At 37.5% G+C, this 22,834-nt stretch overlaps 1 protein-coding gene across 10 annotated transcripts in view; it reads left to right on the top strand.

The window, feature by feature from the left end:
* LOC137240104 (uncharacterized) overlaps positions 1-22,834 on the top strand; it is a 1,657,600-nt gene that overhangs the window by 1,173,053 nt on the left and 461,713 nt on the right. For 9 of the 10 annotated variants that reach the window (XM_067766027.1, XM_067766030.1, XM_067766026.1 and 6 more), the window contains one exon: positions 13,503-13,654. In XM_067766027.1, the coding sequence (XP_067622128.1) occupies positions 13,503-13,654 (152 nt within the window). Of the gene's footprint in view, positions 1-13,502; positions 13,655-13,956; positions 14,053-22,834 lie in introns of those variants that run through there. The other variant, XM_067766031.1, reaches the window with a different exon arrangement.

Genomic DNA, 22,834 nt, shown 5'->3' on the forward strand with positions numbered 1-22,834 from the left:
TGATCTGTCTGGTATTCCCGACTAACTTTATATTTTTATCATTTTTATTATTTTGTTTTGAGTTCTTTAACTTATAATGGATTTCAATGATCTCTACATCGACAACCCTATCAATAACAGCTCTTTAAATAATAATAACCAGCTTTCTTATATTGAAAATTGTATTTATATATTGCATCAAAACATACGTAGTCTGCGGCAAGACTTCGATTCTCTACTGTGTAATGCAGAAATGTTTCCAGTCTACCCAGACATAATAGTTGTGTCGGAGATATGGATATATTCTCATGAGAATAGCTTTTATGATATTCCTAATTATAGCTTTTTTGCAAATAATAATGACGATTATTCTGCAGGAGGTGTGGGAGCTTTTGTGCGAAACACGTTTGATTGTTCTATTGCTAAATACAACGTGCAAAGTGCTGGTATTCTGAAAGTTTTGCTAAAAAATGGTGAAAAAACTTTAGCCTTAATATGTGTATATAGGTTACATTCTGATACTAGTCAGGCCTTTCTGGAAGAGTTCTAAGATTTTTTAAATGGTTTAAAAGAGAGGGATGTAGTTATATTAGGTGATTTGAACATAGATATAATGCAGTTGAATGCGGTATCTGAAAGCTACCTAGTACTATTGGCCAGTCACGGTTTTACATCGTACTTAAATGAGCCGACAAGGAATTGTTCTGGCACTTGTCTGGATCATATTTTTTGCCGTCTTAGCAGCTTATGTGCGTGCACTGGCATTAATTTGGAACTAGGTATTACAGATCATAGTATAACTGGTGTCAAGCTTGAGTTCCATATGAAAAAGAAAGATTTAACGAGCAATGCAAAAACGAATACGATAAACTATTCCATGCTTAATGAAAAGCTGCTTTATGAGGATTGGGTTGTTGTCTACGCTGAGAAAGATATTTCAAAATCATACTCTCTGTTTATAAATATATTGCATGGTCACATAGAATTCTCTAGTTTCACTTGTGCTCCACGTAAATCCAAAACCAACCTTAAACCCTGGATGCATTCTGCCCTTTTAAAAAGTATTAAATTGAAAAATAAGTTAGGTGTTAAGTGTAGAAAGCATCCAAGAAATCTTGCGCTGCGATCTCGTTACAAAAAGTTGTGCAAAAAATTAAATAAAGACATAAAATCGCACCGAGATACTTATTTCCGGAGTAGACTATTGAGCTGCCATGGGAACACTAAAAAGGAATGGGAAGTTGTAAATAGCATTATCAACCGAAATAGCTCTGGTAGTGAACGGGTTATTGCTCTGAATAATTGTGGCAATATGATTGACTACTCTTCTATTGTTGCTGATATTTTTAATGATTTTTTTGTGTCTGTTGGTCAATGTAATACTTCTTCCTGCAACTGCATCGTGTCCAGTGGTGACGCATCTATTTCTAGGTGCAGCTTTATGTTTGAACCCTTCACAGGCACTGAGCTCCTTGCTATAATAAAAAATCTAAGCAACTCTGGCTCTAGTGGATACGACGGTATTTCAAATAAACTTCTTAAAAACATAGCATTAATTTGCTGAACGTACTAAAGCATCTATTTAATACTAGCGCTTTTACAGGAATTTTCCCCGATGCCTTGAAGTGTGCAATTATTATACCCGTGTTTAGAAAGGGTAACAGGGAAGATAAAAATAACTATAGGCCTATTTCACTTCTATCCTCTATATCTAAGGTCTTTGAAAAAGCTCTTAAAAATCGAATTATAAAGTTTCTAAAAAGCAGAAGCCTTTTCAGTCCAAGGCAGTTTGGTTTTAGAGCAAACCGCTCTACTGAAGATGCTCTCCTAGAATTCCGCTCTTTTATTTATCAAGAGTTGGACAATAAAAAAAATTGCGCTGGTCTTTTCGTAGACATAACCAAAGCTTTTGACACGGTAGATCATGCTATTTTAATAAATAAATTATATGATGCCGGTTTTCGAGGATTTATACATTATACATAAGTGGTTTCAATCATACCTTTCTGAAAGGGTACAATGCGTCAGAGTTTGCGGAAAGCTGGGGAAAACTAATCCAATCACGAGAGGGGTTCCGCAAGGCTCCGTGCTCGGTCCCATCTTATTTTTAAATTATGTTAATTCAATTTTTGATATGCCCTACTTGGGGAAATTCACTGCATTCGCAGATGATCTTGCGATGGCCTATAGTTCTCCTAACACCCTTGATTTGATAAGTAGTATAAACCATGATGTACATCTACTGAGAACTTGGTTTGCAAAACATAAGCTCGTCGCTAGCAATAAGACCAAAGTCATGAGTTTTCGTCTAAATATAAAAAAACCACCGGATGTAAGTATTGTTTTTCATTATGCGATTTGCGAGCGATTTGCTTTACATGAAAATATGTGCCAAGATTTTCAATCCGGTACCTTCGCCTCGCTTGTGGCCTGTAGTAAGGACTGCTTCACGATAGACTATGTTGATGAATTTCAGTATCTGGGTGTAACGGTTGATACGAATATGAGCTGGGGTAACCACATATCCCGTCTAAAAAAATATCTTCAATTCTCTTTGCGTTGTCTTTATCATCTAAGAACTTCCGGTTCCAACAATCTTCTCAAAATAGTTTATTATGCGGTCTTTCATTCTAAATTAAAATACGGAATCAGCTGTTGGGGTGGCGCCACCCTTAACAAAACCCAGCCCTTACTAGTATTGCAAAAGTATGCTGTTCGAAAAATATATAATGTTAACCGGCTGCATCCATCGAGAGAACTTTTTAGAAGTCTAGGGATTCTCCCAGTCAAGGACCTGTATTATTTCAAAGTTTTAAAAATTTTTTTCATTAGATGTGGCTACCTGCAAAGTATGAGGTCGGAAACATATAACCTGAGGACAAACTCACAAACTAGAGTCGTTGTACCTTCGACCAGACCCACACATTCAAGCAAGTTTTTCACAATTGTTTCACGAAAACTCTTTAATATACTTCCCACCGAAATACGTACTTTACGGAATCTTCGGCAATTTACAGAAAGTGTTAAGTCCTTCCTCTTAGGCCTCGCACACAATGAAATCGAAGTTTTGCTTCAGCCAGCTACATAAACCGTTTATAATAACAAATACTTCATAATTGTAATTGCTTTTCCTTTCATTTACCCATGGGTTTGTTGGAATTTTAGCTGAATCTTTTTATATACTATAATTAAATTAAACAACTATTTATAATTTAATCACTTTATTTAACAGTACACCCCTCTGTATTTTTTATATTTGCTATAATTGACATTTGTCACTATGCTGAACTGGCATAAAAATGTCTTAACTTTTCCTATATCTACTTGTACATACATCCCATATATATAAGATTAAATTGTTTGCTTTTACGATGTTATTTTAATATGTACATACATAGATATAAGGAAAATGCCTAATAAATGAATGAATGAGGAGTGTGATGACTAGTACCTAGGACCTACCTAATTATTTTCTAGCTTTTAGTATTATTATTACTTAATTCAAGTATACGTGGCGCAGAGTCGAGTAAAGTCTTTTGAAGGATTATGTATTGAGGACTTAGATTGTAACAAATTGTCAGGAAAGAGTCCTTATAATAATGAGTCACTAAATGAACTAAATAGAATGAAAAATAATAAACTAAATATAAATGAACTAAATAGAATGAGAAATAAAATTAAATAAAGACTAAAAACTTGAAAATAAAATAATTAAAAAAAAAAAATGTAATTAAACGATTTTATTGACGGTCCTAGGTACTAGTCATCACACTCAACAATCTAGGGCAAAGCCGGCCAAAAGTTGCACATTGTGCAATTTGAGTTGGTATTTTCACACCGACACTAACGATGTGTGATCACGATCGTTTGCTGGCGCTTGTCACTCACTAAAATCAACAGTGAATGCAAAAGGAAAAGTCCATGTAACTTTTTGGGCACATAATAAAAACAAAATGCTCCAATATTAAAGTGACTTTTAATATGTTTTAGTTAGTATTATTAAGTTCCTTTGAACATAAATATTAATACTGACTATTTAAATATTAATTAATAATATTGACAATTTAATATAAGTATCTTTTTATACGTTCTACTTAGTTTTATTAATTTTCATAAATTTTTTTTATTGAATAACTTTATGTTTTGAAAATATATATTTCTATCTTTACATTTACTTTGTTTTATAGTTCCTGCTTAATGAAAAAGTGAATTTTTTTAAGTAAATTTTTATTGAAGAAACACCATACCTTCTTTTATAAAAAAGTTGTATCTGACTAGCTCGACCTCCGCGTTCTTAGTTATACGAATATAAGTAAATATAGTCAGGATTAGCTTGAAATCAAATAACCAAAGTCCTTTTTAATTTCAAACTTCACAATCCACATTTTCTTTTAGCACACTGTTTGGAGTTGTCACTCAATTTTTACACACACTTATCCAATTGTTTTATTATTTGTGTGGCCGGCTCTGATCTAGGGCGTTGATCAGACAATTAAATAAAAGCGTTGGACGCGTCAAATTTCTATTTATAGTCATATATAAGACCAACTGAACCTTAATCAGGTGATGCTACGCCTCACATTTTTAGAAATTTCACGCGCCCAACGCTTTCATTTAATTGTCTGATCAACGCCCTTGATTAATGGGGAGTGTGATGACTAGTACCTAGGACCAAAGTAATTATTTTCTAGCTTTTAGTATTATTATTACTTAATGTAAGTATTGTTTTCAATAAAACCGTTTAACTTAAAATTTGTTTTTAATTATTTTTTAAATAACTTTTGAACGCTTAGAAAAAGTTAAGTTACGCAATTGGATTCTAATAACTGGCAGTGATACGCATCCGTTGATACCCTTTTCGACATCCAAAAATAGGGCGGCGTTTATCGGCGGCGTATGTTTAGTGTGCACTGCTATGCAAAATTTTTCGCCGCTTGGATGAAGTATGTAGGAAAAAATGCAAAAGGGGTAATTTTGGCATGTAAAACAAATCATAATTTTTTACGATTATGGATTTTTTTTTTTATTTTTTACTTTTTTTATTTTAGATTATTTTGATACTTGTTTTATTGAAAGAAACACTCTAGTTTATTGCATGCACGGAAATTTCTATATACAAGTACATTTGAGGATGTAATAGTAAATCGTGCGCGCTTATCTAGGTATGTAAGTACAATTATACCTACCAATCAATCATCGTGCATTACGGTATCCGGCGAATTTGGGTGGAGCGCGCAACGATTTGCGACAAAACACTATGTTCAAGCAATACGTATGAGTAAAATACTACATTTGAATTTAAACTAGAACTGTCATCTAAGCTGTCAGGCTTAAATATTATGAGTTGTTTAACCTAAGGATGTTACTATATCCCAGATAAAGTTAATAACATATATCTATGTAATTGAAATTTTGTTTGGAATTCTTTATGATTATGTCGAGGATATTGCCTTAAAAATGTTATGTTTTGTACTGTTTATGTTTCCAATGAGCCATATTTAAAGTATTAAAAAATAAAAATAAATACAAGGCGTGATAGCCTCCGAAGATATTTTAGGCCAATCTTCTCTTCCAACCTTCGCCGTGCTCCTTTTAATTTTTCCTACAATTTGGCAGAAGCTTTCCATGGCAGAAATACAGTCGGAGTGTTTGCAAATCACTGCCGAGGGGCAATCCCGCTTTGAAAACTTTTTTCTAATTGAAAAATCTTGGTTCTAAACTTTTGATTCATCATTGCCCGGGTCTTGAACCACAAATCGCAGTTTTCGATCCCACATTATGTTATATAATGAGTGTAAAAAAATATGCAGATGTACATATACTTACCTGAGAATATGTCTAAATCAACGCTCATATACCGTTCGCTGTATATATTGCATGTACCTATATGCCTATGTCTAAGCTTTGGGCAATTGAGGGCGAGCAGTTTAATAAGAGTTATAAATGAGTAATTTTATGTGCTTGTAAGCGTATGAGTCGTGGCACAGTGGCTGACGTACCCGACCAAACGCCCGGGGTTGCGGGTTCAACTCCCACCAAGCATTCCTTTTTTTAAATTTATAAATTATTATTATTAATGGACTGTATTGAGTTTATGGGGTTTTTGATTTAATGTATTCCATTTATTGAGTTGGGTAGTTTTAGTGTTATTGGTGTATTTAAGTCATGGGAGGATGCATAGCATCAGTACACCTTTATTTATTTAATTTGGGGGCGAGCACTGGGGGGCTCTGAGGCTTCGCTCTACTGAGCCACCTCATCCTCTATTTGAAGAACCCTTTAAAATGTGATATGGAGGCGAGCACGGGATGGCTCTGAGGTATTGGCACCCCATTTTCTACAAGAAAAACCTCTATTTATTTAATTTGGGGCGAGAGTTGGGCACTCTGAGGTTTCGCTCTAATGAGCCACCTCATCTTCTATTTGAAGAACCCCTTCAAAGTGTGATATGGAGGCGAGCACTGGGCTCTGATGTATTAGCACACCATCCGAAGAACCTCGATTTTAATTAAAAAACTCAAACTATGTCTTTAGAATATTTCACTAACCAGTTGAGAATTACAAGCACACTCAATGGCTACTGAAAGAAACGAACGAAAAATGTTCATAGTTTAAGTCGCTTAAACATACTCCCCCCTTAGACGGCTTAGTCGTCTAATGAAACTTCCATACGAGCCAGTGATCCGGCTCGAAGGACCATGTCTAAGCTTTGGGCAATTGAGGGCGAGCAGTTTAATAAGAGTTATAAATGAGTAATTTTATGTGCTTGTAAGCGTATGAGTCGTGGCACAGTGGCTGACGTACCCGACCAAACGCCCGGGGTTGCGGGTTCAACTCCCACCAAGCATTCCTTTTTTTAAATTTATAAATTATTATTATTAATGGACTGTATTGAGTTTATGGGGTTTTTGATTTAATGTATTCCATTTATTGAGTTGGGTAGTTTTAGTGTTATTGGTGTATTTAAGTCATGGGAGGATGCATAGCATCAGTACACCTTTATTTATTTAATTTGGGGGCGAGCACTGGGGGGCTCTGAGGCTTCGCTCTACTGAGCCACCTCATCCTCTATTTGAAGAACCCTTTAAAATGTGATATGGAGGCGAGCACTGGGCTCTGATGTATTAGCACACCATCCGAAGAACCTCGATTTTAATTAAAAAACTCAAACTATGTCTTTAGAATATTTCACTAACCAGTTGAGAATTACAAGCACACTCAATGGCTACTGAAAGAAACGAACGAAAAATGTTCATAGTTTAAGTCGCTTAAACACCTATATGTATAAACTCTCACGGTTTACTGTGACATCCCCAAATGTACTTGTATGTAGAAATTATTCCGTGTATGCAACAAACGAAAATGTTTCTTTCAACAAAGCGAAAAAAGCAGTTTATAAAAAATTAAAAAAAAAAAAACTGTATTGCTAATTTTTGATTTTTCAAATTATTTTTTTAATCCATTGGAAAGTAATAATTAGAAACAGAAAATTTGTCAAGTAATCATTAAATGGCTTTTAAAGAAAACAATCAGTTAAACGGGTAATCCTTACAATTAGTAATCATGATTTCACAAGTCTGATGAAGAGTTAAATATCTCTTAGGGTAGTATTACCAGGGCAGTGACACTTAGGAGGCAGGTACAGAACATCGATATTGTATCAGTGGAGGAATTGAAATATGGAGTGTGGTGTACTTTTCCATATCGCATATCTCCTGTACAAAATAATTTATATTCCTGGAACTTGAAATAGCTCTCAATATTGATAGTGTGAAAGTTTTAACGAATGTTGGGGGAAGGAGGGATGTGTCACGTGCCATTCAAATTCTTCTTTTCATATCGCATATCTCCTGAACCGCTGAAGTATCATATACGATCCAATCCCCGAAAAGTTGGCCTGATTAGTAAATATTGGCTTGGAGCTTCGACGCATAAACACCGCGTTGTGCAGAAGAGTACAGTTTAGAATAGAATTTACCATATCTAGAAACCTTTAATGTGAGATTCCTTATCTAAGAAAATGGATTGGTCGAATTTACAACCACGCGTGGAACTCGTCTATATATAAATACGCCAACTCTTGTTTTTGGCGCGATGTGGGACCGACTTCCATGAAATATGCACCATAGTAAATAGAGTTCTTCACTGAATGGAGGTAGTCTCTTAATAATAATGACATTTGCCAGGCATATTCACAACATCGATATTATATCAGTATAGAAAAATGGGAGGAATTGAAAAAATGGGTGTGGTGCCTCCCATAAAAAGTTTCCTTTTTATATCACATATGCATCCCCGGAACCGCTTAAGTTACATTACTGAAACTTAGCATAGTAGCCAATATTATTAATGTGAAAGTTATAACGAAAATTGGGGTATATTGGAAAAAGTGGTGTGGCACCCTCCCATACAAATTAAAATTTGCATATGCACACATATATCCGTAGCTTCGGAATCTACATCACTGCTATTCGCTGGATATCCAACGAAAATTGTAAATTTGTACATGATTGTTGTTAATATAAAATATTCTACATTGTAAAACAAGAGTCTACAAGTTTTTCCATAGGTTGCGATAAGTGTGGTTCAATGCAAATTACTCCTTATAACCGTTTTACTAAGCTTAGTACTGTGGTAACATGCTCACTTTTCTGCATGGCGGCAACCCGTTTAGGGCTAATGACAGATTCTTGAATACAACGAACGACGCGCAACACATTTCAGCAAGAACATCTCAATTTTTAATTAAATTTCATTTATTAGTTGTAAGAGTATTATTTATGTAATAAATTTACGTTGGATCAATAAACGTATAATCTAATGTGACTACAGTAGTATCAATACAATCAAGTACACTACATTGGTGACCCCAAACTCAAAATGAGCACGCAAACACAAAACTCGAGCACCGAAAACACGGCAAACACTTCTTGAAGTGTTTCAGAATTTGGTTCAGCATTCAACGAAAGCCCCGGTGGTATTATCTCAGCCACTCATGCAATTGCAATTGTGCAATATGGCACTCGAAATAGCACAAATTCGCAGCGACATAATACAGTACCGGTTTGTTTTGGTGCACTTGGTCAATACTACCCTACCATTTGTGGCCGACATTATTAAGGATCCACCAGCTGATGGTAAATTTCAGGCTTTGAAGACACGACTGCTTGACATATTCGAAGAAAGCAGCGAAAGCAAATTACGACGACTGCTTCATTACACTGAGTTCACTGATGGAAAGCCATCACACTATTTACTGCGTTTAAGAAGTTTAACAGCTGGTATGATGACCGAGAACATTCTACGTATAGTTTTTCTGGAACAATTGCCACAGAACATCCGTCGGATTTTGGCCGTCAGCGCCACTAACGACCTTGACAGCCTCGCCTTACAAGCAGACAAAATGTATGAGGTGGAAAATAGCATTATGTCAGTGACTACCAAAAGTGGGCCCCCAACAGCTGACGGGGAGTAGCATACAACGAAGCACAAAAATTGTTTGCACATAACATCGAAGAATTAACCGCCCATGTAGAGGCACTCACGATGGCGGTAAAAACATCAAAAGATAAAAAAGCGAGAGAGATTGGAAAGAACATGTGCTATTATCACACACGATTCGGTGCTCAAGCAAAGAAATGCCGACAACCCTGTAATTTCCGCAAAAGCAATTTAAACTAACAAGGCCGTCGGTCATCCTCGCGTCTACAAATAACCGATTTAAAAAATCGTCTCGAATTCTTGATCGACAACGGCGCCGACATTTCGGCGTTTCCCAGGGGAGTTCTCAATAATAATCCAACGAATTTAAAGAAAACTGATTTCACTCCCTTTGCAGCAAATGGCTCTATAATAATAACTTACGGCTTACACCAACTAACGCACGACATTGTTCTGGGTCAAACTTTCAAGTGGCAATTCACAGTCGCAGACGTTGCGCATCCCATATTACGTACCGACTTCATCAAACATAACAACCTGCTCGTCGATCTACGCAAGCGGAGGCTGGTGCACTCTAACTCAAGCGTTACTAGGTCACAGTCTCCACGACCTCAAGCATCAATGCAAGAAATGACAGCCGCACACGTTACATCCGCCACTTATAACAGTTATGTGGAACGCCTCCTCCAGAAGTTCGAGGGAATCACCAAACCTACTAATCCCCCACGCCTAAGCATAGCGTAAAGCACAACATAACTACGCAGAGTACACCCGTAGCAGAGAGGGCACGTCGGCTCGCTGGAGAAAAATTAACAGCAGCAAAAAAAGAATCCGACAGTATGTTAAAACAAGGTATTTGCGTTCCGTCAAAGAGCGAATGGGACAGCCCACTACATCTCGTGCGAAAAAAAGGTGGAAATTGGCGCGCTTGTGGTGACTACCGACGACTAAAGAGAGGTATCCCATTCCGCAGCTCCGAGACTTCACATAATTAATGCATGGCTTCAGTTTGTTCACAACACTGGATCTCACGCGAGCATACTACCAGATTCCAGTAGCACCTGAGGACCGACCGAAAACAGCGGTAATAACACCCTTCGGCCCCTTCGAATTCAACGTAATGACATTCGGCTTATGTAACGCTGCACAATCATTTCAAAGATTAATGGATTCCATACTTCGGGACTTGCAGTTTTGTCATATTTACATCGACGATATCTTGATAGCATCTAAGTCTATGAAGGAACACAAAAAACACCTAAGAATGGTGTTCGACCGCCTCAGACAGCATGGCCTTTCAATTAATGTCAACAAATGCTCGTTCGCACAACAAGAGTTGGTCTACCTCGGACATACAATCGACAGAGCAGGACTTAAGCCAACCACTCACCGCATATAAGAAATGCGAAACTACCCGAAACCACAAACAATTGCTGAGTTCGACGTTTTTCAGGATCACGGAACTTTTATAGGCTAAACATTCCTCGAGCTTCGGAAATTCAGGCTCCACTAATCGCCCTCACCGCGGGAGCGAAAAAGAACGACAAACGTCCAGTGGGATGGAATGAAACAACATCAAAAGCCTTTGAGGACTGTAAAATGGCATTGATAGATGCAGTCCAGCTGGCATACCCAGCAATGGAGGCTGCTTCAACTCTTCCCTGCGATGCATCTGATCAGTATATCAGTCAGTTTATCAGCACAATTGTACATACACCGGGACATAAAAACACGGTAGCCGATGCGCTGTCGCGGATTAATACCGTACACCTCCCTGTGAGCATATCAGCTAGAGAAATCGAAGACGAACGACATAACGATGAGGAACAACACCATCTGCTGCGTTCAAGTTCAACATCTCTGAAACTAAACAAACTCAAAATTGATGATTCAGATGCCGAGTTGTACTGTGACGTATCGACGGGCAAGGTAAGGACATACATACACTCGTCACTACGACGAAAGGTGTTCGACCTAATCCACGACATCTCGCATCCCAATGGACGAGCCACACAAAAGCTCGTAAGTCAACAATACGCGTGGCCACATATGAATCGTGACAGTATCCGGTGGGTCCGTACATGTTTGTCATGCCAACGTAGCATGGTACATCGTCATGAAACAAACATTCCGCAACACATCGACGTACTGAGTGAGCGTTACAAACACGTTCACGTCGACATCATAATCATGCCATTTTGCGACGGATACAGATACTGCCTGACGATAATCGACCACTTCACCCGTTGGCCCGAAGCAATACCGCTAAAAGACATCTGTACCGATACAGTAGCAAAAGCATTTTTCGCCGGGTGGATAAGCCGCTTCGGAGCACCAGCTACTGTTAGAGTGATCGAAGATCTCAGTACGAGTCAAAATTCTTCAACGCATTCACGCAACTCATTGGATGCAACCGAACTCGAACGACAGCTTTTCACCCAGCATCGAATGGTATGGTCGAGCGTTGGCATAGGTCTCTAAAAGCGGCAATACGGTCCCACGCCTCATATAACAGGGTAAATATACTGCCAGTGGTGTTGTTCGGTCTTCGCACAAGTTTCAAAGACGACATTAAAGCCAGAACAGCAGAAATGCTTTACGGAACAACACACCGGTTACCAGGGGCATTCTTCATCGACGTCGAAATGGGGCCTGAGCCACAACATGTTATCGAAGAATTTCGAAACTTCATGCGTACAGTCCGCTCGTCACCTACCGCGCATCACAATAGATCTCGAGCATTCAAACATTTTAGTGTTCATAGTTGTACTTGTTACGAGTAGACGAAGTAAAAAACCACTTCAACAACCGTATCGAGGTCCATATGAAGTGCTCGAGCGCATATCGGACTATGTATTCAAGATTTACGTCGATGGTAAGGCAACCACAGTATCAACAGAAAGTCTTAAGCCTGCACTTATTGAAGCAGAAAATCAAAATACTGTAACGAATTTGCTGCAAATCCTCTTATTTGCCCTTTTTCTAGGTTCGTATCGCTAAACTGTTGAATAAATAACTCCAATATTGAATAATGGAAAAATGACCTTTATTAAAATACTTCACAATAACACTCAAACTGTGCAACGAATAGCTTAATAACCAAACTGAGAGCTTAAATGAAACTGACTTTCAAAATAATACTGCTATTGCTCTCTAGATATCGTCTTAGTCGTAACTGCTTGACAACTCAAATCAAACTGAATTCCAGCGCCTCTACATCTGCGGCCTTTTATACTCTCTGGTTTCCTCGTTCGCATCTTCTAGAATCTACTAGCATTGTCCATGAGCTTCTCAGCTATAATTAAAATTGCACGATTTTATAGCTTCTCTCATACCCCATGCTTGTATGTGTGAGCGACACTTCCACAATTATAATTGCCTACATTTAGGAGCATCTCAAATAAGATGTCTGCATATGTTTGTGCCTTGCTTCTCAGCTGCGTGTACCTACATATGTGTGGACATAATGATTGAATTATTGATGTGAATGTTTGTAGTTTACAGTCTCCCGCACACACATAGGCGTATAAGTAAATGCATCTGTGTGTGACATCTCTCGGCTGCCTTATATATGTGTATACATGATTTGATTATTGACGTAAATATCGCTTAGCATGGCCTTTGCATCGCCTTAGTTATGGTATAGCTTAGTGATGCTAATATCCGTGACAATACGAATGGCACAAGTAACTCAACCGTAGTGCCATCAACGAGCAACTCCCTCCAGAAGTCCAAATATACCGCGCACATACTCCAGAAGTCGGCAGTGCAACGATCCGTGACTTCTCTGGTGCATCGAAGTAACTCCTGGGGGGCTACTGTGGCAACATGCTCACTTTTCTGCATGACGGCAACCCATTTTGGGCTAATAACAGATTCTTGAACACAACGAACGACGCGCAACACGTTTCAACTATAATATCAATTTTTAATTAAATTTCATTTATTAGTTGTAAGAGTATTATTTATGTAATAAATTTACGTTGGATCAATAAACGTCTAATCTAACGTGACTACAGTAGTATCAATAAAATCAAATACACTACAGTACACTGCATGTTATGAACTTATTTCAATTGCAGTAATTTGGAATCCATGGATTGATCACGCAAGAGAAATAAGCGATTTCGGTGATGATGAATTTCCCAACATGTTGTGTATTGAATCTGGACATGTGTCATCGCCAGTCATATTGTTACCCGGTACATCATTCGAGGCGAGTCAAATCCTACAGGTAAGCTGTATATATTAGAAATATTAGAAATAAAAAAATATACATACATACATACATTAATATATAATATGGCGGGTCAGATTTATTTGCGTCAAAGGCGAATCGCGATTATGATTATTTTAAGCAAGTTTGCCCAAGAAACCATACTTATAAAAGGAATTTCGACCAATGAAATTTTCTTTCTAGGTTTTCTTTTTAAAGCTTACCTGCTCAAACATCTATATTGAAAGCTGGCCTAAATGTTTATCTTGTGGTTTTCGGGGTCAAAAAATCCATTTAATGCATTAATTCTTTCTTTAAAGGTCCACCAGAGCGCGAGCGCCATAGCCTTTTCGGGATTCATTTATTTATTTAACAATAACTTAAAGAAAGGACGAAAATAAAAGGCAATGAACTACGGGTAAAGAAAAAAAGAAAAGTAATAAAAAGTCCATGGAATACTACACATTACCGAACTTTTCATATATTACAACGTTGTTGTTCCTAACGTTTAGTTTATTTTTTATTGCATTTGGAATCGCGTTCCAATGTCTCACAGCGTTAATGGAAAACATTCCAGATGATAGCAAATATGTGTACCTAGGGACAATTAAACTATGATGTCTAGTGGACTTAGTGCGTTTTCCAGATTCATTCCTTTCCATTTTCCAGATGGGACAGGGATGGAGATATTTAGGGACATATAGAAAGTCCATTTACAGTATGTGGAATATGTTATTCCTGAAACTAAGAAAAATGACAGTGCAACACGAGGGAAACAAACTTTCACTAGTAGATCACTGGATCGTGAAAACTTAGGAAATCGTCAGAACTTGGAAATTTTGCTTTCGAGTTTTAAGAAACTTTCCGATAACCTGGAGACTTCAAACATTCGAAAAAACTTCTGACTCTATGGAGTTGTAATATTTAGGATGACAAAGTTTTCTTGATTGGACAGAGATCGAGATATATACAAAGTCCATTTAAAACAGGAGGAATTCTGCTTTTTATTTTTGAGAAAATTCCTGTAGAGCTGGTTTCTTAAAACTGAAACATACTTTTAAACTTTACGACAATGCAACATGAGGGAAAAGTATTTCACTAGTTGGTCCAAGGGTAGAGCAAATTAAAAAAATCTTCGAACCTGGAACTTTCACTTTCGACTTCCAATGAACATCTGTATAACCGAGAGATCTGAAACTTTACACATAGCCTACGACCTTATTAATTTGTGATATTCATAAAATGCGAAACTTGCGAAGCTAAATTTTGAGACTTGAAACTTACTTGAACTGTAATCGGGTTGCAATACAACCTAGGGGGAAAACTTTTCGCTGCTTTGCGCAGGGATCGTGAAAGTTAAAGAAATTTTCCAGATTTGGAAATTTTCCCTTCAAATTTTAAGGAACTGAAACTCGAACTTAGCTTATGGCCTTAGGTAAGGTTAAAGTAGCCGTCTCCGCTACCCAAGCGGAGATTCACGTAGGCCATTGGGGCCGTTGTGATACCACGAAGGAGCCCTTGTTTCCTTTCTTTGGAATTTGATTCATACACCCATAAAGCTAAACCAGTGCGTTTGCCTAATGTAGCGCAGAATTTCGTTTATATTTGCAGATTCTAGGTCTGCAATGCACCCAAAGAAGTGTCTATGGAGACATCGGTACATAATCTTCGACAGGGCGGGACAATGGCATAGATAATGCTCTACGCTTTCTATCTCTTTCTTTTCCCTGTAGCCGCGACAGAAGTTATTTCTTTGCAGGCCCATACGAGCTCCATGGGGGCCCATAAGACGGTGACCTGTTAGAGTACCCACTAATGGGCTAATAGAGAGGCGATTCATTCAATTGTAAAAGCTCTGACACCAATCTCCCTATGGTCCGCCCCTGTTGAAACAGCCAGTTCCCTTGGACTCCCGTTAGAGGACTTTGATGACAATTTGTGAGTGGTCGTGCACATTAAATGGGGCGAAGCTTTTGTTAATACAACAACATTCAGAAGTACGACCGATTGTGATCTCTTTTCGTCCACCTGCGGCCAGATTTGCCTGAACACCCGACATGTTGGTTTTATGGTCTATCCCGCGTTAGCTTGTTCCCTGAACTGATATCGCAGCTAGTGCTTTCTAGTATTCAGAGGAGGATTCCCTCAGCCAGCAGAGGTGCGCCTTCCCTTGCCAGCTCATCAGCAGCGCAGTTTCCCGAGATGTAACTGTAGCCTGGGACCCATATTATGCTCAGGTTGCACTTATCCGCTAACGTCTTTACAGCTTCTCTGTACTTTAACGCCACTAGTGACGTTGTATCACTACATTGTAGGGATTTTATGGCAGTTTGGTTGTCGTAAAAAATTGAAACTGAGTTATTCACCGGCAGGTTGATTAGAAAGAGATAGCTATAAGATCAGCTTGAAAAACGCTGCGGTGGTCTGGTAAGCGTAGGCTCTTATTTACATTGGACTTGCTTAAGAATTGTCCATTGCCAACTCGGTTGTTTCCCGGTTCCATGCGATTAGCCCACTCGCTTCTCTCTGGGATATTCGCGGAAAATTGGGTGTCCCAGCAAGGGGACGGTATTGTGTGGTCTAGATTTAAGAATATATAGCTTAGGGCTTTATAAAGTCCTTATATTTAGAATAAAAAAATTTCTAGATATGGCAGGGATCGACATTTAAACATTTGGAAGCTTTCGATCAATTTTTGAGATAAACACTTGAATTTTAGGTTCACCCGAGACAATGCAACAAAAAGGAGAAACCATTCGAATAGGTTCCGCTGTTGTCCTAGGTGACTCACGGATCGGCGTACTTAGAAAATCGTACGGAGGGGGAGTTAAGCAATCTATTTTTATTAGACTTGATATTGAGCTATAAACTTGAAGCTTTACATACAGTTAAGAGCACCAAAGCGATGCTTAAAAGGCGGAAAATACTAAGAGAGGGTAAAATATCCTTAATGTCGGTGAATTTTGATTTTTCAATTTTAACAGTAGCTCTTGTAAATAGCTTATAGCACCTAGGTTCGGTAATTTTACTCTACCTTTATAGTTTTGTTTTTGATAAGCTGTTTACAATAGCTATTGTTAAAATTTCAAATTCGAAGTTCACCAGCATTATGTCTGGGCTTAACGACACACTTCCCGCTGCAGTTTATATAAAGAAAGTATTTAAAAATTTTTTATCTTTTTGTTTTTTATTAAAATATATATTTTTTTTATTCAAAAATTTTACTTAAAAAATGAAAATATATGAGATATAAGTAAAAAACCGCTAAACCATATCTAATGCATCAATACTCAAATAAGCATACATTTTTTTTAATATTATGCGGGCAATACTCTTTATCGACATACGACATATCGTATTATATCACATGTGTGACAACATGCTTTTTCATTTTCATACTGTGTTTGAGCGTTATTTCATATTGAAGTTCTGTCTTTAAACTAAATTTTCCAAAAGAATAAAGCATTTATAAAAACTTAAAAGTATGTTATTGATACTAGAGATGTTACTAAGCTCTAGCAGCATGCCTATAATTACTCCACACAATTAGGATTAAAAACATATAAAATTAGTATGTACCTTATGGTGTATAAAGGAATAGCAACAAAAAGGCAATACTTAGATACCAATTGCAAATCGAGCAGCGGGACAAAGGCGTCTGCCTTTACACTAGTATAAAATATGAATGTTGGAGATTTCAAGTTCAATACTCAGCTCCCGAAAAGCTAGCTGATGAAGTGAAGTCAGAAACATGCCCTAGTAACCATCGCCGTCGGTAAACTTTTGTATGTTTTCTCTTATATCAATAACAAAAACAATTGTATAAAGCAATGAGAATGTATTGCCTTTTAAAAAACAGTTTAAAGTTTGTATTAAAACAGTTATTAATAATAAAAAAGTGTGTGGTGTGACCTACATAAGAGCAATTCGGTTTTGTGCAAAAAAAAGTGTTGTGTTTTTTCCTTGTTTGCAATGTATAATAATAATACCCAACGGATTAATACCCTCCAAAACCCGCCCGACTGGCGCGAGGGGCGCATCCGCATAACGCACGGATTTGTTTTTGCCGAGTTGCTGATAGGCGGAGGTTTGTTAAGCGTCGAGATCTAAAACTACTCAGCTACAGAATAAAAATCATCAGCTGAGTACTATACATAACAGTTAGAAATTACATAACAGTTAGAAATTATACATAAACATACTACATTGTTAAGTAAGGGAACATTTTTAGTTTATTTGATTGTTTTTTTTTTTTTGTTACGAGTTAAGATAGATTAAGACAGTTCTCTTTATGGAAAAAGTGAATCCGTTATGTCAAATGAATTAGAATGAGTGTTGAAATCATGACACAAACACCCAAAAAGTTCATTAAATTCGAAATTAGTTCTACACTGCCTCAAAAGAAGAGGTTTGTAATGTCTTGACACTCGTGATGGAACGCTAAAGTTTACTTCGTTCAAAAGAATTGGACTAGAAATCAATCCATTTAGGAGTTTAGCCATAAATATAACGCCTAGCATTTCTCTACGACTAGTATAAGGTGGCAGATTGTATGCAGCGTTCCACTGAAAATTCCTTAAAGAGAATTAGAAATTGCTTTTGTATTGATTCAAGTCTATCTGCATGAACCCGATATTGTGGATTCCAGACTATTGGTCCGTATTCTAGTATCGATCTAACTAAAATGATGAAAAGCGTTTTAGTTTCATAAGGGTCACTAAATTCTTTGGACCACCGTTTCACGAATGAAAGAACACCTCTAGTCTTATTGACAGTAGCATTAATATGAAGGTTGAAACTAAATTTAGCATCTATCGCGACTCCCAAGTGCACAAAATAGTTTACTGATAGAACACAAAAATTATTAATTACGTAAGAGGCTGCTGGCAAAGACCTTCGACAGAGGCTCATGAATTTGCATTCATTGAGCTTTAGCGCATTGAATTTACGTTGCACCAAGTAACTAGGCAGTTTAAATACGCTTGAAGCAAGGGACGTTCTTCGGTAGACGCCTAAGACCTAAAAAGTTTTACATCATCAGCATACATTAAGATTTTGGAATATTTTATAGTGGTGCAGGTATCATTAATAAATAGCAATAACAGAATTGGACCAAGGTGACTGCTTTGTGCGACGCCAGAGGGAACATCGATGACATTTGAAAGAATTTTTTAAAAATAACTTTTTGCGTTCGACCGTAGAGATACGACGAGATCCACTGGGTGAGATCGGGTTGGAAGCCAAGCCGATCCACCTTGTAGATAAGTAAGGAGTGCGATACTTTGTCAAATGCTTTAGTGAAATCAGTATAAATAACATTGGTGTGAAGTTTTTCTAAATCCATTTGAAACGTTAGTTGTAAATTCAAGTAGATTTGTAATGGTCGATTTACCTTTACAGAATCCAGGTTGCGGTTCTGCAATCAAAGTGGAAATAGAAAAAGTTAGCTGATTGGCAACGATAGCTTCCAACAACTTTGGGATGGCCAACAACTTTGCTATTCCTCGATAGTTTTCTACACACGACCTACTGCCACTTTTGTGAAGGGATATGGGAAAAGATTCCTTCCAAGCAGAAGGAAAAACTCCACGTTTTAGGGACAGATTGAATAAATCAATTAAAGGCTGATAAATGTGTTCAGTGCATTTTTTAAGAAAACAAGTGGAATTAAATCAGGACCGTACTTGTAAGATTCCTTCAAAGACGTTAAATATGAAAAAACTTCATCAGGATATATTGCGGGAATATTAATTGTGTTAAGTGAGTTAAATTGAAATGGATATTCATTTGAAGAAGAATTAAATTAAGCGGAATAGTTGGACTTAAAAAATTGTGCAAAGAAGTTAGCAATATCTTGATCGGCGCTAGGCAAAGCATCCTGGTATTTTAAAGCAGAGGGAAACGCTTTAAACCTACGTTTAGAGTTCACGAAATCATAGAAGGATTTCGGAGTACAAGCTATTGTCCTTTTCATCTTACAGATGTACGTATTATAACACTTTTTGTTTAATTCAAAATATTTATGACGCAAAATAGAGTACTGCAAGTAATCGGAGTGAGAGCCCACCTTTTGAATAAATTCAAGAAGCGCGATTTTCTGTTTTTAAAGACCTCATTACTGCAAGTAATCGGAGTGAGAGCCGACCTTTTGAATAAATTCAAGAAGCGCGATTTTCTGTTTTTAAAGACCTCAGCTCTTTAGTGAACCATATTTGGACTGGTTCGGTAGACACACGTTTTCGCTTAGGTACGTGTTTTCCCAAAATACCGTAAATGGTGGTATAAAAGTCGGAAACATTTTTGTCAATATCTACACCGTGTTTGGGCCAAGCCACTCTAGATAAAGTTTGATTAAGTTTACTAAAATTAGCCTTCGCAAGATCACTATCCTTCCTTCAAAAGCTGCTTGGACCTTATGTTCTTGACTTCGGCGGTAGTATGGCAAACCTGTGATGTTTCGCGTAGTTGGTGTTCCGAAAGGCGAAATGAATTACAATAAGAATAAACAGTGTACGATATACTCACTAAATGAAAACCACACCCATCGTTGTTTCGGCTATTCTACATAGTAGTTAGCTGCTCGTCGAATAAGCAACTACTTTGTAGAAATCACTTTCGCCATTCCGGACGTTTTTAAAGAGCAGCGAGCGCTTCTTTTTCATTATGACGTATGATGGGAGACAGGGCTGATCATTTTACCCGAGTAATGGGATACCTGGGTACTCAGGTGGCGGGGATCCATGTACCCGGGTATTACTCGAGTACGCAAAAACCCTGACATCCGAGCATTATCCAAAATCTTTGAACAACTTAGTTTCGACAAATTGCGTAGGGCCTTTGTAAATTAAGGTAACGGTATGTATTTGTATATCAATCGGAGCATGAGTTATTGCAGAGTACAAGAAAGGTCGGATAGTACCCGGCCATCCAATTACCCCTTTTACCCGGGTATAACCAAATTACTCAGCAGCCGTATCCAACAAGAACACGGCAGTTTTCCATGTTTTGACGAGAACATCGAACCCTTGACTGCTACATCATATGGCGCCTGTCTCCCAGTCTTATCCGAGATTCACCTCTAAACACCACAGGGGGGTGGGACAATTGCGGGGCTAAAAATTACATAAGGTTGAAACTGTATAAAGAATGTACATAAGTATGAAACTTTCTCAACGTCATTCGCCATCGAATGGCCCACGGGTACACTAACCATAAGTATGGTGATTTGCCAAAGGCTAAAACCAGACAAGGTCACTCTGTCATATACTGTTTCAAGGTTTTCTGATGGACCGACGAAGAATATTGCATTGTACCAGCTCTTGTAAAGTACATACGAGCGAGCGCTACCTCTGCCAATATATAAAAGTGATGGTTGGCCACTTTAACGCCAGGGTTAACAAAAGTGTACCTTTCCCCAATTAAATAAAATATTGGCATGGGAATAGTCCTGTCTTCCGGCCATGTTGTGATAGGCGGAATAAATGCTTTAGGAAGACGCCTCCGAACGGTAGAAAGCAGGAAAAAAGCACTTGGAAAGGAGAAGTAAATCAGAAAAAGCTTTTAAATATGTATTATAGTTATTATTTAAAAAAAATTACCGTAATTATGTTACGAAAATTTTAAAATTTCTATAATTTTGGTATATGTATGAACAAAATAGTTTTACAAAAAACGTTCACACATTTGAATTGTATAAAAGTCAACACAAAATAGAATTGGAGAAAAAAAGTACAGCCGTTGCATACTTTTGGAGAAAAATTGAAGTGTATGGCTTTTACAACAATTTTTCCTCGGAATATAAAAGTAGTTTCGCAAAGAGGCAAATTTAGTTTCAACGTCACACAGTGGCGCCTTTTGAGTTTTTTCTTTGCAAAATTCATAACTTTTGAACCAATGAAGATATTTTAAAAATTTAAAAGGCAAATGAAAGCTAATTATTTGAGTTTGTGTGAAAGCTCAGAATGTCACAGATACAGGGTGCTTCAAAAAAATTCGTCAAAGTCGAAAAACAAAATGTTTTTAGTAAAAAATAAAAAAAATAAAATGAGATTTGTCTTATAATGACGTATTTAAGCATTAAATAAGATAAACTAATGATTTTGATAAGATAGCGTGGCACTGCCCACTTATGATAAAAAGTTGTATCTAAATAGTCACGTAATCAATAACTACCAAAATCGATAGACGTATTGTTTCTTTTAAATGGCAATACTCTTATACAACTCAAATGTCCGTTTTTGGTGGCACAATAACAAGGTGCTTCAAAATTCATTGTAGAATTTTGGAAAAGAGGAGTGGCACTGCCCATTTATGCTAAAAAGTTTAATGCCAATATAATACGGGTTAATTTAATTTATTGCACTTGTATTTTAAAAAAATGTCGAGGGTTGGGCTAGTTTAAGTTTAAGCTAGCGCAACCCATATGCTCAATCAAAAAACGAGACCGTACCAGATTTCACAATATTTAATGCTAATTTATTACACTTGTATTTTAAAAACTATCGAGACCGTACTAAGTTGCACAATATTTAATGTCAATTTAATACGGGTTAATAAAATGTATAACACTTGTATTTTAAAAAATATCGAGGGTCGGGCTAGCTTAAGTTTAAACCGGCTCGAAGGACCAATGTTCGGCCTGGGTGCGTCGGAAACCGGCAATGGGCTGGCGCACACGGATCGATCTCGGAATTGGTGTGGTTCACTCAAAATGAATAAAAGAAAAAACCCCAAGAGGATTTTCCTCGTTATAAATGGTATTTAATTAGAGTGTAAGAAATTTAAATGATGACAGGATATAATAGAATTTATCTTTGCGTGAAAAGCTACGGCGGTGATCCTGGGCGACGTAAACTGCTTGGCGGTCAATCGAAAAAGAGGCCGGTTGTCCCGTTGATGACACGTCGCGAAGCCGCGAAAAGTCCTTTGGTGTTAAGAAGGGGAAATGCACACGCCAAATCACCCCCACATATACGTGCATGGGTAATGACAACCTGCACACACAACCTGCCTTAATTACGACTGTTTGTGATGTTTGTTGTTGGAAACAACAAGTCCTACCCCCAGCCAAAACAAAAAACAAAAAAAATTTTTTTTTGTGTGAATGAGGGTATAATTAATTTTGAATGATGTTTTTGCCTTTATTTTTGTGCGTAAGTATGTGTCGGGACTGCCCGATTCGTCGGCATTGGTCAAAAA

Source organism: Eurosta solidaginis, chromosome 2 (genome assembly GCF_040869045.1).
Source record: "Eurosta solidaginis isolate ZX-2024a chromosome 2, ASM4086904v1, whole genome shotgun sequence".
Taxonomy (NCBI): Eukaryota; Metazoa; Arthropoda; class Insecta; order Diptera; family Tephritidae; genus Eurosta; species Eurosta solidaginis.